General features: G+C 47.9%; 5 protein-coding genes across 5 annotated transcripts; 1 reads left to right on the plus strand and 4 right to left on the minus strand.

The window, feature by feature from the left end:
* Positions 1 to 41: 41 nt before the first annotated feature.
* Positions 42 to 2,790, minus strand: pmt4 (dolichyl-phosphate-mannose-protein mannosyltransferase). The gene is made up of 3 exons (XM_025665454.1): positions 2,464 to 2,790; positions 750 to 2,394; positions 42 to 699 (listed from the first exon to the last, which is right to left on the minus strand). The coding sequence occupies exons 1-3, from the start codon at positions 2,689 to 2,691 to the stop codon at positions 245 to 247; spliced, it is 2,328 nt and encodes a 775-aa protein (XP_025514459.1). The 5' UTR covers positions 2,692 to 2,790; the 3' UTR covers positions 42 to 244.
* Positions 2,791 to 3,114: 324 nt separating this feature from the next.
* On the minus strand, positions 3,115 to 4,554 carry BO85DRAFT_450564 (uncharacterized protein). Its single transcript, XM_025660402.1, has one exon. It carries the CDS (start codon positions 4,443 to 4,445, stop codon positions 3,330 to 3,332), a length of 1,116 nt encoding a protein of 371 aa, XP_025514460.1. The 5' UTR covers positions 4,446 to 4,554; the 3' UTR covers positions 3,115 to 3,329.
* A 1,086-nt stretch (positions 4,555 to 5,640) lies between these two features.
* Positions 5,641 to 7,969, plus strand: BO85DRAFT_450565 (putative MFS transporter). The gene is made up of 4 exons (XM_025660403.1): positions 5,641 to 6,963; positions 7,027 to 7,391; positions 7,461 to 7,560; positions 7,619 to 7,969. The coding sequence occupies exons 1-4, from the start codon at positions 5,989 to 5,991 to the stop codon at positions 7,640 to 7,642; spliced, it is 1,464 nt and encodes a 487-aa protein (XP_025514461.1). The 5' UTR covers positions 5,641 to 5,988; the 3' UTR covers positions 7,643 to 7,969.
* A 1,181-nt stretch (positions 7,970 to 9,150) lies between these two features.
* BO85DRAFT_469754 (ATP-dependent helicase dcl2-2) lies at positions 9,151 to 13,941 on the minus strand. Its single transcript, XM_025662353.1, has 7 exons — positions 13,736 to 13,941; positions 13,658 to 13,686; positions 13,558 to 13,606; positions 13,257 to 13,509; positions 13,061 to 13,202; positions 11,979 to 12,998; positions 9,151 to 11,927 (listed from the first exon to the last, which is right to left on the minus strand). The coding sequence occupies exons 1-7, from the start codon at positions 13,859 to 13,861 to the stop codon at positions 9,422 to 9,424; spliced, it is 4,125 nt and encodes a 1,374-aa protein (XP_025514462.1). The 5' UTR covers positions 13,862 to 13,941; the 3' UTR covers positions 9,151 to 9,421.
* Positions 13,942 to 14,547: 606 nt separating this feature from the next.
* Positions 14,548 to 15,931, minus strand: BO85DRAFT_53178 (double-stranded RNA binding motif domain-containing protein). The gene is made up of 4 exons (XM_025665455.1): positions 15,898 to 15,931; positions 15,508 to 15,762; positions 15,368 to 15,456; positions 14,548 to 15,302 (listed from the first exon to the last, which is right to left on the minus strand). The coding sequence occupies exons 2-4, from the start codon at positions 15,548 to 15,550 to the stop codon at positions 14,748 to 14,750; spliced, it is 687 nt and encodes a 228-aa protein (XP_025514463.1). The 5' UTR covers positions 15,551 to 15,762; positions 15,898 to 15,931; the 3' UTR covers positions 14,548 to 14,747.
* Between the last annotated feature and the right edge of the window lie 32 nt (positions 15,932 to 15,963).

Consider the following 15,963-nt stretch of genomic DNA (forward strand, 5'->3'; position numbering starts at 1 on the left):
ATGGTCAATACTGAAGATAGTAAGGAGTTTAGATGCATAACATTCGCTATATCAACAGGGAGAACTCAGAAATCGAGCAAAATCATCCAATCAGGCCAAGGGGCGGTTCTGGATGGACGTAAGAATCTGACCCCAAGACACCTATTATATCTTACAGAACGCCTACTCCGGCCAAAACCGGAGTGCACCAACCCTACATACTCTTCTTTCCTGCCAACTGCAGGCTTAATCAACCGCCATTCATCTATTTGGCAAAGTGCAGGTCGTAGCCCAGCCACTTGCGGGCAAGGATACCTGGCACATCCAGACCCGGGGTGCCGTAGGTCAACGGGGCGTAGAAGACGAATCCGTAGATCGTGCCAGCCAGGATGACCAGCGTCGCGGCCCAGCCCGCAATGAGTGACTTGGTGCCCATACGTTCCTTGGCAGTAACGAAGCGTCCAACCGAAGCCGACGCCTTGGCCTTGCCCGACGGGTCGTCCTCGGAACGAACACGCTGGATAACCGAGAGCGGCTCCAGGTTGAAGATGAACTCGATCAAGGCACCAGCCACAAGAGCGGAAGCAAGATGAGCGGGGAGGTAGTGGTGCAAGAAACGCTGACGGCCCATCAGCCAGAAGGGGAAGTAGTGAGCGGCCCAGCACAGGAACAAGAATCCCATGCTGTTGTACAGACGGGAACGGGAGCCTTGGCCCCAAACTATCACTGGTTAGTAGCTGCTTGCTGGAATCACAAAGGCTTTCACTTACTCTCTTCCACGGCATCGACACCGCGACGCAGAGACAGCTGATCAGCACCGATGACACCGGCGAACACCGCCAACAGACTGCTGGCGATCCACCATCCGACCGGGTTACCAAGGAAGTAGATCTGCTCCCGGGTGTCGTTCTTGGTCCAGAAGCTGACACCGCGGAGCAGGAAAGGCCACTGGAAGGGCTCGCTCGCGTACGGGTGGCTGCTGGTCAGGGCATTGTTGTGGAAGAACATGGCGCGCTGCAGTTCAAGGTACTTGCGGAAGAAGGGCAGGTGCTTGACCTGGCGCTCTTCCTTGACCAGACGGGGACTGTCCTCTTCCAAGGACTCAATCGACTCAACGAACCACAAGTTGCTGGTCTGGAGGATATTCTTGTTGCCGTTGATCTCGGCTTGCTTGAAGGCCCAGTCGGGCAGCGGCGTGGTGTGAGTCCACATGGCCACACGGGTGGGCATATGGATCAGCTTGAAGTGGCTAGACAGAGTGCGGAATTCCTGACCAGGCTTGCCATTCTCGATCTTAATCTCGAACAGCGTGTCGTTGTGCCGGTCACCGTTGGCAATCTCATGGGAGACAGTGGTGAACTCCTGGTTGGTCGGGTAGTAGGGAGATGCAACATCGTGGGTGAGCAGGATCGTGTCTGTGCCCATATGGCGGAGCTGAACAACATCACCGTTGCGCACCTTGTGTCCGCTGGTATCCGTTACATCCAGAGGCACCGTGGGGATGATCTGCCACTGGTTGTTGGTGTCGTTGTAAGGGTATCCGGTAACCTGCTGGCCCTGACTGGAGATACGTCCATCATCGTACCGAAGGGGATACCTCTCGAGGTGGCTGTGAAGATAGACCTTGGTATCCTTGTGCTTCATGGTAATGGTGTCGTAGTATTCAATACCGACAGACTGCGCGCTCAGCACATTGTCGCTGAGAGTTTCCTGGAACTCGGGGGTCATGAAATCATCGCCGGGGCCGGAGCGGGTGAGGATGGCAAAGTGGACTTGGAACCAGAACAGATAGAAGAAGAAGGGCACAATGATCAGGGCAAAAGCGCGAGCAACGAAGTGCTGACCCCACTGGAACATGGTGAGAGCACCGCCACGACGGCGGATATCCAAGAGGTTCCACAGATCAACCATGACGGCGGAACCGATGGTGACGAAAGTGAAGACACCGACGTACTTGGTGGAGATGACGCAGCTAAGCGACACACCGGTCAGAAGCAGCCACTTCCACCATTTCCGTCCGAATGGCTCATGACGCAGCTTGTAGAAGCGGACATAGCAGAGGATGCTCAGGGCCATGGTCAGGACCAACGAGGCATCCAAAAGAATCAAACGGTCCTCTCCGACATGGGCATTGTCAAACAGGACAAGACCAGCGGACAAAACACAAGCTGGCAGCGAATATCCTGATTCCCACATGATCAGGAACACAACGGGAACAGTCAGGGCACCGAGCGCGGCCGGCATAGCCCGAAGAGCCACGTAGGGGACCTGGTGTTCAATGTAGGAATCACCAATGTTATCGAAGAGGAAGTGGCCATCATAACCGACCAGCCAGCCCATGAAGGCGAAAAGGAGCTTGCCGAACGGAGGGTGGACATCGAAGAAGTAAGTGCGCTGGAGGTAGTACGAGGCAAACTAGAGCAGATTCCCGTTAGCAACCCGCCATGATGGAGCTTCATAACGATCAATTGATTGCAAGCCTACCTTTCCAAAATGCACCTCATCAAAAACGACCTCGTTGGGGTAAGAAATCTTGTAGAAACGGGTGACGAATGCAAGCACGGTCAGAATGGAAATGGCCAGCCAGTAATCCCATTCCGAACGAGGAGCAGTCGCTTTGGACAAAGGAGAAGAGAATTTATCCGCAGGCACGGGAGTACTCTCCTTCTTGCCGCCCCTCTTGCGAAGAGAGGGCGAAGGAGATGAAGACATGATTAGGTAGTGTGGTCAAGAAAAAGGAACGAACGAAAGACACCTAATGGACTTCTAGAAGCCCATACGGGGGAACAGATCAGCAAGCTGGACGGAGCGGGCAGGAAAGCATTCGCATGCTGGTGCCTTTGTAGGAGGGCTACTTACAAAAAAAGCAAGAAAAAGCCAGTCAGGAAAAGAACATGATAGACCGGAGGGATGAATATACTTAATGGTCACAGCCGCAGCAGCAAGAGGGGGGGCGGTTTCTTGTTGCCGATGGGGGCGGATTGCGTGTCTTTCTGGCCTCCCAAACGCTTGCGGAACGGAACAAGGCGTTGGTCCGAACTTGAAACAAGCCCCCGTCCAGGGCCAATTTATGGGAAACATCGCGCGATGAAACACGTGTACTTCAGCACTTTGCGTAGTTCTGCCTCCAGGGTTTGATCGTCATTATCCGTCGGAAATTCAATATTTGGATTTGAGCTATTATATAATGTTATCATGATGGTGCTGATGAACCCGATCAACGTATTCCTCAAAACTACCCGGGGATATCCAATGCCAAATCAATGCACCTCAACGCTGAACATGACCGCATGCAGTATATACAATTTTGAGAAAATGAAGAAAGAAAAACAACCCCAATTTCACCTATTTCAATCGTCGTCCGACACGTTCAGTAATTCGAGTTCCGTCTTGACAAGTGACTGGAAGTCACTGCGCGAGATGCCCGTAGCTTTGGCCAGTCGGAACAGACCCTTGATGCTCGACCCAATGTGCTGCTTGACGCCCACTTCATATGCCGACTGGTTCTCCGCCTCTTGTTCAAGTCGGGCCACGGCTTCGGAGCTCGCAGACGAGATGGAGGAGGGTCGAGGGTGGTTTAAACCAGCATGATCTCCATTGGTAGCAACACCATTTGAAGTATTGGGCTTGTCAGCTTCGTCTCCATTGAATTGTCGCTGAAGCAATTTGGCCAGCATATCGCCATTGAGGGAGGAGGGTCCGACCTCGGGTTGGTCTTCCTCGGGATCATGATTATCCATGGCAGGCTGTACATCACCGTAGCGGGAAAAGTAATCCGCTTCCGACTGCTGCAGGGATGAAACGGCATTAGGAGCGGGTGTCTTGTTGGCAGGTGTTCTTCCGGGGGTAGCATCATATTGAGCCCAGTAGTCATCGTCATCATCTTCCTCCTCCTCCTTCTGGTTCTTTGCCTGGTCAGCAGCCTCACCAGCTTTCAGGGCATCTTCTAGCAGGCGGTCTTTCTGGCGAGCGTTGGCCTCCCCGATGGACACAGACCAGTCTTCACCGTCGTCAACGTTGCCCTCTTGCGGCAACAGTTCTGCTACCCGCCACGCGGGGCCCCCGCCTTCCTGATCGTCGGGGCACCAGAGGTAGATAACTTTCAAGCTGAATTCGGGAAGTATCACGCGCGACCGTAGAGTCTCCTCGTCCACACGCATGTACCTGACGGGGAGCTCGTCGGGGAGCTCAATCTCGCCTGACACTGGGTGTGGCTCAAAGGTTGCGCCATCCACCAATGTTTGGAGGCGCTCAGCCTGTCCGGCATCCCAGCACAGCAGTCGAAGCCATGATTCGGTGGGTGAAGCAGATACGGAGCTTAGAATCTTAACCCGTTGACGTAGAATGGGAGACAGGAGGGGTAGCAGAGCCGGAGGGGGTTGAGGCGATACGAAAGCCGTAGGAAGACAGGCGAGTAGAGGTGGCAGCAGGGTGCGGGGCTCAGGAGGGGGGATGAGTGCGACCATCTTGGAGGGGAAGAAAGGAGACTGGGTTGCGCAAGTCGCCTGGAGGTACTGCTGAGGTGGCAGCTGCAAGTTGATTTTAAGAGGGGAGCTCTGTCGACAGCTGAATTGGGGGGGGGGGGGGGGGGGGGGGGGGGGGGGGGGGAAGCTGCGGCGGTGAAAAGGGAAGATTGGATCAGTCACAGCCAGCAGGTATGGGTACACAGGATCGCGCAGTCACAAGTGCAAGTCGAGAGTGAGAGAACTGAATGAAGATCAGGAGGAGAGAGCCATCTTTCTATATGGCAGGACCAGGGGGGAATGGAGAGGACAGACGATCAGTCAGTCAGAATCAGCAGCGTGGCCATCGCAGGTGTTCAGGTCCCCTTCCTTTTCAACCCATGGATCTCCTCACGGAGCTGTTTGGCTCCCTTCGCCCGAAAGAACCGGCGTGGGTCGCAGGCCTGACGAGAGAAGACGCGGGGGGGCCAGATGGACCCATGGAGTTCCCCGTGAGCCATTGAGAGAGGAGCAAATAATCAACTGGAATGGAGAGGCGATCCTTGGAGGAATTTATAGATAGTGGATAGTGGTTAGTTAGATAGCAGAGATAAACTGGGTGTAGAAGAATTGCAGAGTGTTTAACTCTCAATGAAATTCCAATTCAAGCAGGGATCATGCGGATCCCCAACCTCAGGCAGGACTTTACCTTTTTGTACATTTCAAAGAAGCAATTTATTCTGCTGCTTCCAGAAATTCAATCACGTCAATGATGTAACTAAATATATTGTTTGTATGCTTGTTTCTATCTGGACCATGCAGAAGTTGTCTCACCGTGGAAATAATTTCCTGCTCGTCGCTGGTTGCATTCTTTGGTGCACACTTCAGCTCGGGATCTGCTGAACCAACCATCGATTTCTAATCAGCTCACCATAACTACTACGTACTTAGTAGTCTAGACTACAGTTAGAGGACAACTGCTACTCCACTCATAGTCAGTCGGACATGTTCAAGATATACATTCCCCACTGGAGCTTGTTCTGCATTATGATTGCTTCTCTTACAGTGTCATGTGTCAGTCGCTAAACAAAAGCAAAAGCCTACCAAGTCATGCTTCGATTGGCTTCTTTCAGCATCCACGCAAACAATCTCATCAGCTTCATCAGCTAGATATTAAACCGCCACCGATCAGCATGGTTGTCTGCCCTCGCCATCACTAGTCGCAATCGCGATTGATTAATGCCCCGCGACTTCCAATGCAGCGTCGGGCGCTACGAGGGCCCAGCTCTCCTTCGGAGATCTCCCGGCTTATCCTAGCCAATGGATGCCCTAGATGGGGACAAATTTTGCAGGGCCGTCCAGGTTGAAGAATGACTAGCGAACGGAGTTATGCATGGGTCGCAAGCTGTCCAAATCCCGCTGAAAACTAAAAGTGGAGGAGTCATGATAGATAAGCTGGCTGCTGCCAACTCTTCCCCCCTCAGAACTGTAGCCCAACGTCTTCCTCAGAATATGCCACTACGCTCGCGACTGTCGCATCTGTTCTTCGATCGCTCGCGTGTGCATCATGGATCCCAAATATTCCGAGACGGTTGTCGTTGAGAGCCACCATGGTAAGGTCGAAAGCACGCGGGAAGCCCAAGGTTACGCGGATCTCGACCCGGAAGAATTGAAGGCTCTCGAGACTCGAATCCGATGGAAGACCGATTTGCGCCTCTGCACCATTGCTGGTATCTTGTGCAGTCTCAATTTGCTTGATTCCGGCATTTTGTCATCAGCCTCGGTTACCAGCATGCCCGACGACCTTGATCTAGTTGGCACGCGATACTCCGTCTCAGTCTTCATCTTCACCATCGCCAGTATCGTCTTCCAGCTGCCGTCGACCATCGCAGTCCGCTGGGTCGGGCCACGCATCTGGTTCGCATGCATCGCCTTCGCCTTCGGACTGATCACAATGTGCACGGCCTTCATCCACACCTGGAAGGAGATGATCGCCCTCCGCGTGCTCCTGGGTATGTCCATGTCGGGAATTTACCCGGGTCTGACCTATCTCATCAGCGCCTGGTACCCGCGGCGGGAGCAGCAGCTGCGATTCGCCCTGATGCAGTCGGGTGAAGTCATCGGACTCGCGACAGGTTACATCGTGAACTACGGACTAGAATTGTTGGATGGAAAAGCAGGCATGCAAGGCTGGCGCTGGATGTACCTCGTGCAGGGCCTCATTAGCTGTGTCATTGGAATAGCCACCTACTGGTGGATCATCGACTTTCCAGAGAATGCGCATCGCAGCTTTTGCTTCATGTCCGAGCTGGAGGCCCGTGTCGCTGCTCAGCGCATCAAGGCAGACCGCGATGATATCGTCCCGGACCCGTTCTCATGGCGCAAGGTTCTCGCACCCTTCGCCGACCCGAAACTGTACGGCTTCGCATGCATGTACTTCCTGTTGAACCTGGTATCAACTGCGTTGAACTATTTCCTCCCCATGATTCTCGAGGATGGCATGGGGTTCTCGAGCAACGCTTCAATTCTCCTGTCCACGCCGGTAATACCATCACCTGCATATCCCCTATTAATGAGCCAGATACTGATAGCTTCCTATTACTAGCCATACTACTGGGCTGTCATCCCCGTCATCTTCACCTCCTTCGTTGGAGACAGACTCCGCATCCGCGGCCCCCTCATCACCTTCAACGCCCTCTGCCTCATCGCCGGGTTCCTCATGTTCGGCCTCCCGTCATCCACGCAAGTCACCGTCCGATACATAGGAACGTTCCTCGCGACAGGAGCATACGTCTCCAACTGGGCAGCTCTGAACGCCTTTATGGCCAATAACGTGGTTGGCCAATGGAACCGCGCGACCACAGCGGCGGCAGTGTCAGCCTGTAATGGTCTGGGCGGCGTTGCCGGTAGCTACATTGTACGACAGCAGGAAGCACCACGATATGAGACGGCAGTGTGGGTGTCTATCGGGTAAGCCCACCCCAAGAAAAACAAAAAAGAAAAAAAAAAGTAATGACCGATTTACTAATTAATAAACAGATCCCATATCCTAATGATAGTGCTAGTGTGTATTTTCACCTTGTTTTTCTGGCACCTCAATCGGCAGCAAAAGCACAAGGGAAAGCTTATCCAGAATATGGTATGTCTTGCTTATGAGGCTATTGATCAAATTTTCCCTATTAATATCACCATTCCAGGTCGGATTCCGCTATACTTATTGAATACCGTTTCTGGTTATATACGGCAAGGCCATATTAGAATCAAAGAAGATATACATAGTTATACGATGATGACGCAAGATCAGTGATGAAGATGAACGTGCAGCATTGAACTTACCAGTAGTACTAGCCCCATCATGAATCTTGAGAATTCTAGTAGGGAAGTAGTAGTATTCTGGATTAAGTGTGATTGCACTATAGCATAATAAGAATCTAAAGAGGGAACTACTACGTAAGGGGTGGTGTGTAAGTATATAAGTCATCTCAAACTGAGCCGGGCATGTAAAGGATTTCGTACATAAGTATTACGCTTACTTGAAGACAGTTTAGGTTAGAGAGATGCGCTTCCATTGAAATTTCACCTTACTGTGATCTGTCATCAATGACCAATTTATTCTTCAGTATAATCAAATCAAGGTTAGTTGACTTTATATATACTATAAGCACACCTGAGCCATGCAAATAATACTATATATAAAAAATTTAATTTGAATATTATTATAAACATTCTGGTTAGCTTGATAGTAATACTTTTGATAATAATTATATAAAGATATGATAATCTATGAAATTAAAGAATCTAACTAATATATATAGGCGAATATATATATTTAATTCTTTATATTTCTTGAAAACAAAATCCTAGAAAAAGTATACAGCAGACCCGATAGTATATAATATAATATAAAAATATATTCTTTCATATACTTAACTAGTTCTGTGTCAGAGAACAACCTAGGGGTGTTGTTACCACAAGGCCAAAAAGACCATCATTACCCGCAGCTACCTGCGGACCCCTAATCCTGCTTATATAGACATGTATACACGGGAGCAGGTGGCTCACTACCACCAATCTATTACATTCTGTTCTTCGTGCTTAATATAAATATCCTTAGATAATTATATGACTAAAAGTTTAGCTATAGATACTCATCTATACTTATTTATACATAGCTACGCGGTATCATATGGTCTTAGTTCTTTTCTTTCGTTTATAAGTAAGTTATTTCTTAAATAATTATCAGTTAATATCTTCTTAATATAGTTTAACGGTACATATACCAACAGGGCTAAGCTAACTGGGACAGGGAAGCGATCCTAGGGTTTGACAGTACTGCTTGGGTGAGCTCAGGATATGAGCTGCTTTACTGTCGCGCGACCAGGGTTAGCTTAGGGTAAATATAATGATAGTAAGGATGAGCATGCTCACCCAACTAATGTCTACAAATATAATTAAGAAATCTTGAAATTCACAGTGGAGTGACTAACAATCAGGTCAGGTCAGGCCAGCTCAAAATTCAGGCTAAGTGTAGAATGATTATATCCGACTGTCATATCTTAATTGTACCCTAACTGTAACCTAGCAATTAGAATGAATACTTTAGATAATGATCTATGTCTTTCTGACTAGCAGCTTCATCTAAGTAAATGATAATTAGATAAATTTCTAAATCATTTATAAATATTTGATATAAAACTATTATACTGCCTAAATTATTCAGCTAGAAAATATGGTAAATTTGATCTATAATTAATCTATTATGTATCGTCGAGTTCTCATCTAGCTAGTCAACCACGGCAATAACAGACACAGAACCCTTTGAATAGCCACGGAATTGAGAAGTCTGTGATATAGAATTATCCATGCAGTGTCGATGAAGCGTCTAAGAAAACATCTCCTTAAACGCCTTCCGAACGGCCTCCTCGTGACAAGAAACTTGAGCATAAGTTTATATAGGTCCTCGCGTGTTGCATGAGGATTTGGAGGGGTTAGAAATATGCTCACGATGTCTCGGATGAAGCAAACCCCTTGCGCAGGAGACGAACGGCCGTTTCAGCTGCCAGCATCTTGATTACATCATCATTCATATGGCCTTCCACTGAGGCAATCTCCGAGGAATCAGCCAGTGCAGAACACCGCAGTGTCCCGGGATGTTCTTTGTCAGCAGAGATCTGATAAGAGAGTTTGCGTCCTCGAAGAATGGCCTGTAGAATGTCTTTTGGATGGTCTGTAGTGATTTGATGGGAAATGAAATGCTCCAAAAGCGGCAGAATTCCGAGTTTTTCTGCCAGGGCATTGCAGGATGTTAGGGTTGCTTGAGAATCGATAAAGACAGCACCAAAGGTGCTCTGAATGATATCAGACAATACTCGCATGTCCCCAAGTGCGCTCAGCCGCACCCATGGGTAAAATCGCTGCTCCCATAGTTCATGTTTGATAGCATCCACCTCTTCAGATGACTTTTGAACAAAATTTGATAACTCAGTGGATAAGGCATCGCTATGCAAGCGAAGAAAATCCCAGAGCCTAATCGAGCATGTCTTCACGTTTTGATGGACCTTGTGTTCATCATCAACATACATATGATTTCGCTCCCTTACTTGGTGGAATGTTATTGCCACAAAGGTCAGAAATGTGTTGTTTGTGAACGCGGACTTCAAGGACTGCATCCTTTTTGGATTCCTCACTTGTGCATGTCGATGTAGATAGCTCACAACAATCCATTCTAGTACGCTGGCTCCGAGAAATGAGAGACGCCGATAAGATGTTGTTTGCACAAGACCAGTGCAAGATGGATGTGTCATACTCTCTACAGCCAGGGATTTGTCCGTGAAAGTATATCCAAGGAGTTCTTCCATATCGACTATTGCTGTTGGAGCAACTGCATTTGCCGGTCTAGTTTTGGAATAAGTACCATCATGCAGAGATGATGCATTCCAAGTCTTGAGTTTGGGAAACATGACTGATGCGCATGCAGCAGCCTGGTTCAGTCCACCATCTATGAAGGCAGCCCCAACAACTGCTTTCGTCATATCTGCCAGCGTAGCCGCACCGATGGATCGCTGCCTGGCTTCATTGCTGGAGGATTTTATCCTCGACACAAGCGGTGGCGCCCATCGTTTCCCGTTGAGATGCTTGCTTATGAGGAATTTTCCAAGGCCAGATTGATATATAGCATATGCAAGACCCGCATCAGACAGATTCCTCTGCTTCAAAGAGGACAGGAGACCTTCGTGCAACAAATGATGGTGCAGGAATAATTGCATTGCGAAGAGATACTTGATGAGTGCATCACCAATGAAGGCTAATGAGCGGAAGGTGGCTCGATGCTCAATACTTGTAGGCCTGATAGCAATGGCCAACAAATCAAGTCGTTGCCAGGGCGTGACTGATTGTAACGATAGTTCCTGTCGCAAATTTTGCGCTATAATATATACCTCCACCTCGTGGGATATGCTTGGTGTAAGGAGGGCGACCTGGGCAAACATGGAAGGTAGCTTATCAACAAAGAAATCTCGCACAGACATGCCTTTCACATTAGCTTCAAAGCCTATCCTGGGCTCACGGCGTTTTGATTTCCCAGCAGCTAGATTTCCTTGAGAGAGAAAGTTCCGGCGACTAGTCATGTATTTGACTTTGGCCGTGAAGGACGAACTGGACAAATCATCTGATAAGACGCACTCTCCTTTTACCCAGGGCTCAACCAAAAGTGGTCGACTGGGTTTCGTATGGCTGCGAAGCAGTCCAAGCGCACTCGGCGTAGCTTCCTGATTCAGAAGCTCAGTCAGGCTGACTGATCCAGAATACCTCTCAAGGAACTCTATCAGCTTCGGTTCTTCCAGTCCTGGGACAAGAAGGAACGCATAGTCTATGTTTTTGCGAGAACAATGGTCTCGGTAAACCGACTGGAAGATCAGGTTTGTCACTTGCTGGCAAAGTGGAACATTTGTAGTGATTGGATGCCCCGGTGTGAGAATGGCCGTATAGGTTGTGCAATAATCAATGAAAAGAGGAATGTGAACTGTTGTGTCAAGCTGATATGGAAAAATGATATGTAGATGGACTTCGTCCTCTTCTGGTCTTATGATTCGTAGTTTGTGAAGATACAGCTGACTGTCAAGTTTCCATAGAAGAGCAATATCCTGCCAAGCATCCAGCTGGTTCTGAATACTGTAGTGGGACCGTAATATGGTATTCCCATCCAAATAGTCTGAGACCTGAGTCGGAACTAAGTAATCGTTAACAAGGCCAGCCTGGTAAAGCGCTCTATATGCTTCTAATGCTGCGTCCTCCCTCGCATACTTGCGTCTGGACCAATTTCTTGAGCTAGAAAATGACTGAAGGGAAGGGTCGAGGTTGCTCGGCAATCTGACTACCGCCCTGAATCGGCCGTAGTTATTGCGCTCGTAAGAAAACAGGGGCTTGTTGCTGACATACGGCTGGGCAGGTAGCTTTGAACAAAGATGATACAAATACCCGACCGCTTCCCGCATTATCAGCTGCGCTCTATCAGATTTAGCATCTCTCAGAATGGAGAAACAGGGCACCCGCACTTACCCGGTCCTGTCAACGTGAAGGGAAAGCGAAATCCTCTCGTACTCGTCGAAGTCCAGCTCGTTAGCTGGTATTTGCCTTCGCTCGGCATTCTGCAATTTTGAAACTAGCTCTATTTCCTCCATCTCGAGTTGTTTCAAGTACCTTGGGCCGCTTTCATCTTCCATAATGATAATAAACTGGGAGTTCTCCCTTCGTGCACGCCCCCGTCGCTGAATGAAGGATTTCAAGGATAGCCGACTGTTGAAGTTTAGCACTGTATTGCATGCCGGTATATCAATGCCTTCTTCCAGAGCATCGGTCGTTATGATTAGGTTTATAGAGCCTTGCCGGAACTTCTCTAGCGTTTCAGTCTGATTTCGGATGTCATGGAGATTTCCGAGCTCTGTTTTGCTGTATTGTGTCGTTGACATACCAATGAATGTCCCACAGGTAAATAGGTGGCTCGTAAGTGGATGGTTCTCTATCAGCCATTTCAATGCAAGTACAGTCGCTCGTTGCGTGACGAACACCAGACCGCAGAACCCTTCTCTGTATGCCTTTGAAAGCTCATCCAATAGGCATAGGCACATTGGTGTCATATCTGCTCGTTGCATTGCCGGGATACAGTCATGCAATTTGCCCAATTTAGTAAGAATTTCCATGGCAAAGTCTTTCCCACGATTGGCGATATTTGTCTTCTCAGCGCCCATTCGCATGCTTTCTTTGAAATGCATGATCGATTTTCGCATGTACTCTGTCGCGGCCCAAATCCCAAGCTCCTGGTTAATGCTTTCCGAAGTCTGTATGAAGCGTCTGAGATGTTTGAGTTGCTTGCTCTTCATCTCCGATGAACTTGGTACTTCATCTTCAGAGGAAAAAATACCACATAACTTTTCCAATATCGGTGCCTTGACAGTGCAGTTCGTAATCGTATAAGAAGGTAGGCGCGGCAATATAAGTGGCCGGTTTGTGAATTGCAGGAGTTGCGCGTAGTATTGGCGAGGGGTCTTGCATATACTGCCCAGGTTGCTTTCCACGGTCCTTGATAATTATAACTCAGAGTTCGGATATGACAAGCATGATAATGGCAGCCAATAACTTACTCCAAAGATGACAAGTCGGATAAAATAGGAGAAGCAGTCAGACCAAGTATCTTCGGTAGATTCTGTGCACCACTTTGGTGCTGTTTATGGTAATGGTCCTGCATTATCTTGTTCGCAACGTGATTCCTTTTACAGTGGTGAGCTAAATATGGTGTCAGTCATTGTTTGATACATGAAATCTCTCTCTAAGTCTTACCTTCATCGAATATGAGTAAAGAAATTTGGCTCAGATTAACAAAACCATGGGATAGTGCGTCATATAGAACCTGATATGTTGAAACTGCAATCTTTATTCCCAACAAGGCATTATCCCATATTGTCTTCTCTTTCCAGTGTTCCACCTGATCTCTACTGGTGAACCCTCTGCACCACGTAGAAGGAACACGGTTTCGTATTGTATGTGTATGCTGCTCAGATAAAGCAACTGTGGGACAAAGTAGCCATACGAACTAATATTTTTTAGTTACAGCACCTCTAGAGCAGGTGACAGTACGTACCTTATCTGAGTCTCCTTTGTCTATGTCCGCCAGAATCCGTAATATGGCTCTGTTGCTCCTATTAACCATACAGTCAAAGCCATAGTAAGACTCATCATACACTTGCGTTTTCCCAGTACCTGTTGGCATCTTTCTATATGTTAATATGTAATAATCTCTCTGGGGGCAGTGATCATACCACAACGATAACATTACTTTTCAAACTCTCGTTCAACATCTCCAATTGATACTCTCTGATTTTAAGTTCCATACTGGTTGTCGGCCCCGGCGTACTGTCTGCATGGTAATCGGTAGATGAGGCCATTTTGGGATTCGAGAGAAAATAACTGTGTCTTCCTTGTGACTCAACTAAGAGAGATACCCTAAAAGTATGTAGTAGCTTTCGCCTATCCTCAAAGATAAGAAGTATCAAATATATCGATAGCTGCCGACGCTTATATATAAGGCTGGTTGGCCCCTCAGAATAGGACACGCATCACTGCCCAACACATTATCATTATGAGTGCGTGGACCCAATCATGCCCAAACACAATGCTAACTGTGCTTTGATCGCATAGTCCAGCAGAAGGTCGTATAGTACCTAATCTAGCCCTTCCGTAGGGGTTCAGAGAAGATACACGAGATACGCCCACCTACAATGCTAATATTGCTAGTCTGTTTTTCAGTGTTGCACATCCATAGCTTCGGTTATGCAGACTACGGGGCCCGGTTCCAAGCATCAAGTCTGTGCCAGCCTAGTGATTAGATAGAAAGTTTAGAGGCAGCAGCCCTGAATGCTGACGTCCGTGAGTGGAATGTGGAAGGGAACCCCAAACAGATTTCCCGAAGATGTTTGTATATCAACCCGGGGCAAATAGGCTTACGATGAGGAGGCAGGTGGGGGGCTTCAACCTTAGCAATAAATCGACTTATGGCTGCGCGTGACCACTCTCTAAAAAGTACTGTAGACGTATTTAACTCTATAGTACTCGATGAATATGTGATTCGTTACATGCCTTACTTCTTGTCTATCCAATGATTGCTATGTAACCTATGGCACTGTACAAGGTTCCGAGGGTCAGGTCTAAATCAGGAATAGTTCGTCTATGATCTACGGATATCCTTTCGATGCTTACATGGAGAGGATACATCGGATGTGAGAGACTTTCCTAGGTACTTCTCATAGCGACATGTATCCGACGACCTCACTATCAACATGGTTGGAGCCCAAGCCTTTGGCAAACACCTTTAGCTGCGATGTGTTTCGCAAGCTTCTTGTTTTTACCCTCACCCGACGCTTGTATACCCAGGTAAGAAATGGTGATTCGAAACTTGGGCGGATAACTGTTGAGGCAACTTTCTTTGACATTGGGCGTCACTCCGTGATTCGTCCCATCCTCCCATAAACGAGACGTATACTTCCAAATGTCAGGCTCATCATTCGCGTTAGATGAACACTGGGTAGGTGTGGAACTGATATAACGCCCTGTCATTTCCTCCAGCACTGACTGTTGATAGGCAGTTGTCGATATTCCAATGTCGGCTAAGCAAGTTGGGATTTGCAGGTGGAGTTTTGTCAGCAGAGGAACAAAGTCTTCCCTGCTATTGGACAGTCTGACGAATCCGAGAATCTTGTATATGTAATCTTCACAACTCTCATCGTCAAATTTGTTCGTGCGGGGTAAATCTAGATTCAAGCTCTTTATGGCTACTAGCGCTGCTTCGAAATCATAAGCTTTCGAATCAATAAATCGGTCTGCCTCGACCTAGAACGTCCTCAGCTATCCATAATTTGGACTAATAATGCGAAGAGCAGAGTCTGCAAACATACCAATGAACCATCTGTTCTGCCATTAGACGAGGTGTGAACTATCATTAAAGCCATATAAACATTGAACAGCCGCTTTCCAATTTCATAATCTGAAATACAAATTAGTAGCTATCACTTCACAGACTTTGGGCTATATCTACCAGTGTTGGTGTAGCAGTCCGCTTGCACAGGCCCGGGAGGCATCCTGACAATAATGAAGCAGAAATATGAATCTGATATGACGGATGTTGCTTTGGGATAGGCAGGTTATGTTTCCTTTTGAAATAGCTTTTGCTCCCAGAGCTACACGATAGCTCTCTTGGTATTTATATACGTATACACTGCTCAAATTCTGCTCTATACTTGGGCAAACACACACGCGGCAATTTCTTGTTGATGACCGCATGTGATGTGCACTGCCCTAGCAACATCATAGGTTAGGTATACTCTTCATTCTCTTCGGCTGTCATGGACACGTCACAGCTTTGGCCATGGCCCGAAGATCCTGGTGAATTGCAAGGGAGCTTAACAGTCATGATTGGGCTGCATACATTGCTTTAAAACTTCTAGCCTTCAGTGGGCAGAATCTATCTCAAGATTCCCGGCATATGAGACGA

The sequence above is a fragment of the Aspergillus piperis genome (assembly GCF_003184755.1).
Source record: "Aspergillus piperis CBS 112811 unplaced genomic scaffold BO85scaffold_12, whole genome shotgun sequence".
Taxonomy (NCBI): Eukaryota; Fungi; Ascomycota; class Eurotiomycetes; order Eurotiales; family Aspergillaceae; genus Aspergillus; species Aspergillus piperis.